The 9162-nt window shown below is 52.7% G+C and overlaps 1 protein-coding gene across 2 annotated transcripts in view; it reads left to right on the top strand.

The window, feature by feature from the left end:
• Positions 1-5066: 5066 nt before the first annotated feature.
• The window catches only part of PTPRE (protein tyrosine phosphatase receptor type E), a 58644-nt gene continuing 54548 nt past the window's right edge, over positions 5067-9162 (top strand). For both annotated transcript variants that reach the window (XM_069101714.1, XM_069101713.1), the window contains exon 1: positions 5067-5183. In XM_069101714.1, the coding sequence (XP_068957815.1) occupies positions 5069-5183 (115 nt within the window). In that variant the 5' untranslated portion in view covers positions 5067-5068. The remainder of the gene's footprint in view (positions 5184-9162) is intronic.

The following is a 9162-nucleotide window of genomic DNA, read 5'->3' as shown; positions in this document are numbered from 1 at the left end:
ATCTTCTCCCTTGGTTCTTTGGTTTGTAATCCAGGAACAAGACATCCTCTGCCTCAGACCAAGGGATGCTCACCACCTGGCCTGACCAGGCCTTCTTTCTGAGGGAGAGAGAAGCCCAGCATGTTGGCCCAACTCTGCCCTTCTGCTTAGCTCTGTCTACAGCCATCCTCCTCCCACTTGTCAGAGGCCCTACCCTAGGTTCCCTCTGCTAGAGGAAAGGCTTCTCCTGTGCCCCATCACTCCCAGAATCATCAGCTCTCCTTCCATTGAGGGTGGGGATATTGGGGACAGAAAGTCAGCTTGCCACAGTAAGGAGGGAGAGGTCATGGATTGCCAGAAAGTGAGTGATGTGACTGGATGCTGGCTGATTCTTCAGATGCTATTAGGGCCTGCCAGAGGTAAAGATTCATAGAAGGTTAGCCCCCAAAGGAGCTGGGAGACCCTCTAATGCCCCCCATTTGCAAGTGAGGTAAATGAGGTCTGAAATAAGTGAAACTTCTTAAGAATTTGGTCCTCTGAGGACAGATGGACTGCTTTGGGAGGTAATGAGTTGCCCATTGCTACAGGTCTCCAAGAATAGGCTCTGACTTGCTGGGTATTGAGTAGAGGGAGAAGCTTGGGTTGGGAGAGCCATAGTGTCTCCAAATGCTCTGGATGTTGTACTTCAGGGAGAAGGGAGGCCTCACCTAGGCAGGGACACATTGGCTGCACTGCTGAGGGGCCTGCTCCTGAGGGGGGCCCTGGCACTGCCTGGTCTGCCTCCCCTTCACTGGAAAGGAGGTGAAGAGAATCAGGTGGAGGTCCCTGGACTCTCTGAGGCAGCCAGACTCTTGTGTGGTGTGGTCTTCCTGAAGGGCCAGCAGCCCTTCCAGAGAAAGCTTAAATCTGTCCCAAAGGCAAGAGAAAGGAGGAGACCCATGACTTTGTTGTTTCTGTCTATAAAGGGATGAGCAGGGTGCTAGTGACTGATGTGAAAAAGAGCCCTGTGGAGCCGGCCGGGCCAGGCCAGTGGGCAGAGGAGTACCAGAGCTCACACTGACCGCGAGGGCAAGCACCCATCTTGGCCACAAAGGCCTTCCCATAAACGCCTGGCTCAGGGTCCCAGCCAGAGCCAGCCTTCGCCTCCTGCGTCTCAGCCTGGCAGCTCACCAACACAAACCATTTACATGCAACATCTTTTAAGCCTCGAATGCTGGAAAAGGGAGCCTCCTTTGGCAGGCCACTGCAGCCACGATCCTCCATGAAAGGGGAGCAGGGATTCCTTCCAGGCCTGTGGACTGGCTCAGAATAACGTGCATCTCTCCTGCTGCTTCCACTCCCTCACCTCTGGCTTCCTGCTGGAAAGGGAGATGGGGAGGATGCTTCCCCATGAAGCTTTCGTGCAGCCCAGGACCAAAGAGAACCGCAGCTCCCACCGTTGTGTGGCATCTCTGGGCCAGCCCTCTTTGGGATTTGGAGGGACCTGGGGGGGGCTTTCTGTTCATTCCCCCAGGGGAATACCGCTGGATATGTTCAGTTTGCCATTTTAATGCAGAGCTTTTCCCAGATGTCTTATATGTGAAAATAATGAAAAGCAGGTCTGCCTGAGGGGCAGGGATGGCAGAGGTGGCTTTGGGGTCAGTGTAAATGAAAACTGCCTACCCGTGGAGGAGGTGACTCGGGGTGTGCTAGGGTCTTCCTCACTGGCCTCCCTGACAAGCCTGGATGGAGTCCGAGCCGTCATGGGACTGGTAGAGGGATGTGGAGCTGGAGGGGCCCAGCTCCTCACAACACCAAGGAAACTGAGGCTGTAAAGAGCTGCACTGCCAGTCCCCTGGGTTATGGTAAGCTCAGTGGGGAGCATGGCTGTGAGGCCTTTTGCCTGCCTTGCAGCCACGGGAAGGCTGTTTTCACTTCTCGTGTAACCCCCGGCTAGTGGCTCCAGCGGCCCAGGCCGCTGCTTCTTTCTCCAAGGTCCATCCAGCTCTAAATCTAATGTATAAACTTCATCTTTGTTTATCCTCTTGTGGCTTCTCCACCCCAGCCAGGCTGGCCTTCTTCCTGCTCAATATTTAATTGGAATCTCCTTGAGTCTAGAGCCAGGATCAGGGTGAGCCTCGATTTACCACTCCCCCACATGCCCAGTCTAACAGACTTGGGGTGATGGGAGCCCTAGGGGTCTTCCAGCAAGGACTGGGTGTCCACCTGTCGGTGGGTGACCAAGGCCACCCCCCCCCCCGCACTTCTGGTTGTCCTGGACTGGCTCTGAGGTCTGGGATTCTCCAGAAATGTGCAGGTCTTCCAGCCCAGGCCCTGGGCATCCTGCTTTCTCCTCCGCCCCCTCTCTCTCTCCTCATTTCTGAGGTTGTTGCTTTAATTCCCAGGCCGTTTAGGCTGCTCTTACCATTCTGCAGAGAGGATTCTCTCTTAGGGTCAGGTCCGGAATGGGCTCGATGAGCTCTGTAGTCCCTTTTATCCCCTCGGGTAGCCTGGGGTCTGGATTTGAGGCCGTCTCCTTGAAAGCTAAGATACAAGGGGCTGAGACTCCTTCCTGGTAACTCCAGAAAAGGGGCTCCCCTTATCACTGTGTGTTACACCAAGAGAGACCCAGCTTAAGGGAAAGGAGATGAATTCTCGGGAGAGTCTAGGGCCAGAAAGCAGTGTGATGCCATCCTCCTTTGGATTCCTTCTAGACCCCATAGCAGCACCTCCCACCTCCCCAGCTGCAGCCAGCCCTGGCTCTGGCATCCCCAAGACCCCGGCTTATGCATCCTCCTGATGAGTGAAGACTGTGTACACCTGAGGGGCCAAGACGCTGTTCTCCAGGAAATGTGGCCAGCAGGTGGCACTGCAGGGTCACCAACCGCCTCCATGGGGAAGAAAAGCCTGGGGATAGAGTTCAAACATGCATTAAGCACCCACTGTGTACTAGGCATCAGTGCCAAAAAGGCAATGGGTGATCCTGCCTTCTCCCTTGAGATAGGACATGTCCAGTTCTTTGCGAACGTTGAAACGCTCTGCAAACTCAGGAGGCTGCAGAGACAAGTACATCTGAGGCTTCGGGAGGGGATGTAAAGGGCCTGTTTTCCAGGCCACACTGACCGTGTGATGCACCATTAGCACTGGGGGCCTCAGTCTTGTCCTGTAGAATGGGCGGATGATCTCTAAACCTTCTTCCAGCTCTCAAACCTTGGTCCATTTTAAAGAGATTACAACGAGGGGGTCAGATCACAGAGGAGGAGCTCCCTTGGCATCATCCCTCAAGAGGTAACAAAAGCCAGGACCAAATGCTCTTACTCACAAGTCCACAGATCTTCTCTCTCCTCTCAGTCTTTCTCTCTCTGTCTCTCTGTCTCTGTGTCTGTCTGTCTCTGTCTCAGTTTCTTTCTTTGTGGCTTTACTAGCCCTCGGGTCTCATTATCACTCTTCTGCAGAGGACTCTCAGGTCTGGACATCCACTTTATATCTCTCTGATAAGGCCCAGTCCTAAATCATCCGTTGTCTATTGGACATTTTAAACTCACTCTCTCCTAGGTACATCAAACACAGTGTGATCCTTTCCCCAAAACTCTCTCTTCTTCCCACTTTTCCTGTTACTGTCAGGCACCACCACCCTTCCAGTCCTCCAGGCTCCCAATTTCATTGTGACCTGTGACCCCTCCTTCTCCCTCACCCCATACACCCATCCTGTTGTCAAACCTCGTCATTTCTTCTTCCACAGCACGGGTCACATCAGTGGCCTTCTCTGCACTCACACAACCACCACCCTCGTTCAGGCCCAGTGAGAGAGGAAAGGAAGATCTAGCAGTCTTAGTGGGACACACACTGTCTAGCTCTCTGTCAGTCAGGGGAAACAGCAGCTAATAGAATCTCAGGCTGTGCAAGGAGAAACCTGGAGTCCCTGAATGAGGGAGGAGGTGACACAGACGTCTGTCCTCTGCCCTGGTCAGGCTCCGTCTGGACCACACGTTGTAGGAGGGCCTTTGATAAGTCAGAGGGTAGCTAAAATGCAGCTCGGGTCCACGTCAGAAGGATGGGGGAAGGAGTCCTGAGCTCCTTCTGACCAACCCCAGTGGTCAGCTTGCAAGAAAGAAGACTTGGAGGTGTCAGGTCTTCTCAGGGCTGTGAGAGAGAGAGTAGGGAAAAACCAGGACAGGGGCGCTTAGTGGGATAACAGGCTTCCAAATTAGTGGAATGGGCTGCTTCAGGGGACATAGATCCCCCCTTGTTGGAGACCCAGGAACAAAGAGAGAGCAAGCAAGTGCTTTTTAGGTGCATTTTAGAAGGGATTCCTCTTCTGGTCTATGCTGGAGGAGACGTCATTGAGGTGCCTTTCATCTGAGATTCTGTGGAAGATCTAAGAAACAATTTTAGCAACTACAAGGTTGAGCCCGGAGGCCCAAAGCCTTCCATCAAAGCTGAGAAGAGCTCCCCAGTCTTTCAGCAGAACCTTCATGTCCCCATCCACCCACCCACACATACATACAACCATTCATCCACACCCCCCCCATACATTCATGTAACCATCTATCTAACCATGCATCCATCCATTCATACCTCCATCTCTCCCATTCAGTAATGGGATGAATTGTTCTTTCCTTGATCAACATAAGGTACTCAGTGATTTGCCTAAATCCATGTTTTTACCATAAGAACAGTTGTTTAAGTCAACATATTTACGTGTTAAATTGAAATTATTTTAACATGTTTAACAACTCAGTCCAGGTGCTTGGTTTAAAAAAAAAAACAAAACCCATGCCTCTTTCTTACTCCTATTAGCCGTGAATGTCAGGGGGAAGGGCAGGCATTCTTCCATGCCTGGCCCCTGGGGGCTCCAGCATCCTACCAGCTTGTGGGCCAGGCAGGGTTCTGCAGCATGGAGGGGCTGAGCAGTCCCACAGGAGCAGCTCGGTGGGCTCCCCTGGCTCTTGCAGCCTTCTAGCTGTGGGGCCTGCACACAGGCTCCTTGGGCTGCCATTTTTTCCCTACAGAATCCAGCTAATGAAGCCAGGCTCCCTCCCAGGGCTGTCCTCAGTGAGGACCTCATCACTGACCCCCTGCATCTTCTGGGTTGCTTTGCAGATCCACAATGGAAGCCGTGGGCCAGCCCCTGCTGCTCGGTGTTAGCTTCGCCCTCACCACTGTTGCCACCGAGACTTCCATAGGCAACGAGACCACCTCCTCCTATAATGAGACTGATCCAAGTAAGTTCTCCCCTGTCTGTCTACTGGCCCCCTGTGGGGATGCTCCGTGCTGGGCTTCCCTCCTCAGATGCTCCCAGGGTGTCCTGCCGGGGGTCCTGCCACAGGGAAAAGGGGAGTGATCTTCACAGTAGAAGATGCCACACTCTCTGGCCCCTCTGGGAGCAGAGACAGTCTGTCCCAGAACAGTAGCTGGGGGCATTAAGCAGAGAGGTCACTCATTTCCAGACCTGCTGCTTTTCGGAGTCTGTGGCTATGGAAAGTCACATTAAAGCAAATGGGCTTCCATGCTGTCTGGAGTCGAGCCCAGAGGCAGCCTGGAAAAGAAGGCCCTGAGCGAGCTCCTTATGGGGGAGGGGGCTCTATGGACTGGGCTCCCCCAGAGGCCCAAAGGATCCCCCGAGGCTCAGGCTCAGAAGCCTTCCCTGCCTCCCAGCCCTCCTAGCATAAAATAGAAACTCAGCGTTCTGGGGCTGAAGGCCTGCACAGTCTGTTTCAGTTTTGACCCGGCCTCCAGTCCAGCTTCAGGCACTGGCTCTAGTGACCCGGGCCTCAGTTTCCTCACCTGTAAGATGGGGGAATCATAGTCCCTATCTCCAGAGCTGTTGTAACAATCAATGAGGGATTTATGAAGTGTTCTGAGAGCCTTAAATGGTGTTGATGGTGGTGGGGATTGCGGCCCTCTAATAACCTCTTTCCAGAGCTGACCATTCTAGTCCGTCGGTCAGTAGTCATTGATTAAGCTCCTACTGCATTCCAGGCACCTGCTGATTGCTGGGGATACAAAGGAGGAAGCAGGCAGGCCTGCCCTCATGGAGCGCGCAGTCTAACTGGGAGGCCACAGGCAAGCTCCACTTAGGAGATGGTTAGCACTGGAATGGGGCTGGGGAGACTTCCTGCAGGAGGGGGGTCTAGTGAAGCCGGGGAGCTTGGTGGCCAGAGAGGGAAAGAGCTTTCCAGGCCAAGGGAGAATGTCCGTCCAGAGCGCAGAGAGGAGGGTCTGCTTCATGGAACAGCCAGGAAGCAGCTGCTGCATCCAGGAGCCTGTGTGGGGGACTGAGGAGTGAAAAGACTGGAAAGAGCAAGGAGGAAGGGACCACCTGTGTGCCTAGCACTGTGCTGTCAAATGTCATCTCATTCTGTCCTCACCACACTGATAGGGAAGAGTGGTTATCACCACTTTACAGCAGAGGAAATCGGGGCAAACAGGGCGAATGACACGTCCAGGGTACCTTGCTAGTAAGTGTCTGAGGCTGGTTTTGACTGTTGGGCTCTAACTTTGACTCCCCTGGCTAAACGTGTCTCAAGCATATCTCGGGATCAGCTGCCACAAAACCACCCAGGACTTGGGTGCATGTGCCCTCCAGCGGGGGATGTGGAGCCAGTCTTGCCCTGCCCATCCATAAAGGGGGGTTCAGGTTTGTGTCACAACTGTCCTGGGAGGCTCTCAGTTTGGCATCAAGGCTCAGCTCCCATCCTCAAGCAGCCCTCTCTGGACCATCTCCAGGGGTGGGCAGCTCCCTCCCTCCCCAGGTAACCATCCCGCATCTCATCTCCCATGGAGGCTACACCCCCCTCTCATAGCCCCCAAGACTTGTTCCTCATTGTTTTCTCTGGGACCCAACAGAACCAGGGAAGTGGCCTCGGTGAGATTCATCAGGGCAGCCAGGTGCGGTGGAGAAGAGGGTCCTAGAGACTGTGGATTCCACCCCTTGCTGGTACAGACAACAGAGCCCAGTGTCACCTAGCTCACAAGGGTGAAAAAATCAGAGATGGGACTGGAGCTAGCCCCTCTGCCTCCCTCTACAGCCCTCACTGTCTCTGTAGCGCACAACCCAAGACATGGGATCAGAGAGGGCTGAATTCCAGTCCTACCTGGCTGGGGGACTTTGGATGAGTCCTTCATGCTGTCTTCCTCTTCTGTGAGATGGAGCTGAGAATCAGACTCCCCTCCAGGGATGGTTGTGGGGACAGTAACCATCAGGTGAGGGCACAGAAGCACAATGCAAAGGCCAGTCATTCCTGTTAGGGGGCAGCCAGGAGACCCCCGAGATCCCCAGAACCCAGGGGAGAGGCAGGGGAAGCTCTTCTCTCTTCTCTCTCCATTCTCCTGTCCTTTAGGGACACCCCCAGTGATGTTTCAGTGGAGCCTTTTATCCCAGAAGGGAATTGTGGTGTTGGGGTAGGGGTGGAGGTGGAGACCATGGGACCTCTGAGCCAAGCCCCAAAAGGGAATGTGAATGCTACCCTTTCTCACACCTTGCTTCAACCACGATCAAGGTTGTCCCAGGCTCAGAACATCTGGTCTGCCAGATGTTTCTGTGGCTCAAGCTGTGAAGACCAAGGTTTTCTGTCTGGAGTAGCCAATGGAAAAAAGGCATAAAATCTCACCTGGTGACCAGGAAGGGAGGAAGGAAGGAAGGAAGGAAGGAAGGAAGGAAGGAAGGAAGGAAGGAAGGAAGGAAGGAAGGAAGGAAGGGAGGGAGGGAGGGAGGGAGGGAGAGAGGGAAGAAACAAGAATTTATTAAGCACCTATTGTGTGCTAGGCCCTGGGCTAAGGGCTTTACAAAGACAAGCTCATTTGATCCTTACAACCACCCTGGGTGGGAGGTTTTACAGGTGAGGAAATTGGGGCAGGCAGAGGTCAAGTGACTTGCTTAGGGTCACACAGCGAGGAAGTATACGAAGTGGGTCAAACTCATATTTCCTGACTCTGCGGTCTGGCCTGTGTCCTTTGCCCCCGATTGCCCCAATATTTTATATTGGGGAGCACCGTAGTATCTGTTTCCCATAAATAACTTCGGTCCTTCTCTAATTAAGGCTAATTAGGAGCCAGATTTGGAGTCAAAGGCCCGAGGCAGGAGAGCTAACCTCGATCTTAGCGTGAGTGTTCTCATCTGTGACCTTGAGCTGCCGGGCCAGGCTCTTCCTCTGTGAGATCATAATCACCACATTAACTAATGATTAAAAACTAGCACTTAAAAGGGAGGAGGAAAAGATCAGAGGAGAGATTTCTCTTCTTCCAGAATCATAGGGAATGTTAGAATGAACGTTAGACCTTAGAACTCATGTTCACTCCATTTTACTGATGAACAAACTCGGGCCTAGAATTGTGGAGTGACTTTTATCCTTTACTAATTGGTGGAGTCAGGACAGGGGAATGCTGGTCAATGTTTAACAACGAGCTCTCTTTTTAAAAAATGTAAATACAACACACATTCAAGTTTCATCCATATTAGCATTTTCTCCATCACTTTCCTGAGTCCAGACAAACAACAAAACCATAAATCATCGAGCCCTGATTTGTGGCATGAGGTGTAAATGCTCACAGTGAGAAATTTAACAATCAGCTTTCCCAAGCTGGGTTCCAGCACACCCTTAACAGGGTCCCCTAATGCCCAGGCCGTGTTCTTTCCCATCCTCAGCACAGGAACCAATAAAATAGGGGAAGTTTCTTCAACTACATCTTCTGTCTTGTCCCCTCCTCCGAAAAGAAGATCACATCTGGATTTCAGTCAGATGCTTGACAGAGTCTCATGATGTCCTTGTGAAGGAGCTGACCGAATGGGTGTCAGAGGGTGATGTCCTCAGCAGATAGCAGGGCTGGGCCCCAGGGGCTCAGGGATCCAGAAGAAGGGAGGAGGCCCCAGGGGCGGCCACAGGGGACGCTGGGCCAGGTCTAGGGCGAGGACTGGAGAGGCCTCTCAGGGGCCTGTGGATCATCTCCTCTGGGTTCTACACTTCTGAGCAGAGGTTCTCACTTGTGTTAATAGCATGTGTAGCAGCGCCTGCTTCAGGGTGGTTTTAAACTTCAAATGAGACCATTTATGGAAAGTTTTTTGTGACCATGAAGCACCACAGACACTTCAGCTGATTTTATTCACCCCAGAAAGCCAGACTAGTGGACAGACCCAGAGTTCTTTTTTTTTTTTTTAAAGCAATTGGGGTTAAGTAACTTGCTCAAGGTTACACGGCCAGGTGT

Source organism: Petaurus breviceps, unplaced genomic scaffold, assembly GCF_028583685.1.
Source record: "Petaurus breviceps papuanus isolate PSGF00001 unplaced genomic scaffold, PetGlider_PUasm1.0 490, whole genome shotgun sequence".
Taxonomy (NCBI): Eukaryota; Metazoa; Chordata; class Mammalia; order Diprotodontia; family Petauridae; genus Petaurus; species Petaurus breviceps.
The sequence above is the reverse complement of the archived record's forward strand: the minus strand, read 5'-3'. Positions and strand labels throughout refer to the sequence as shown.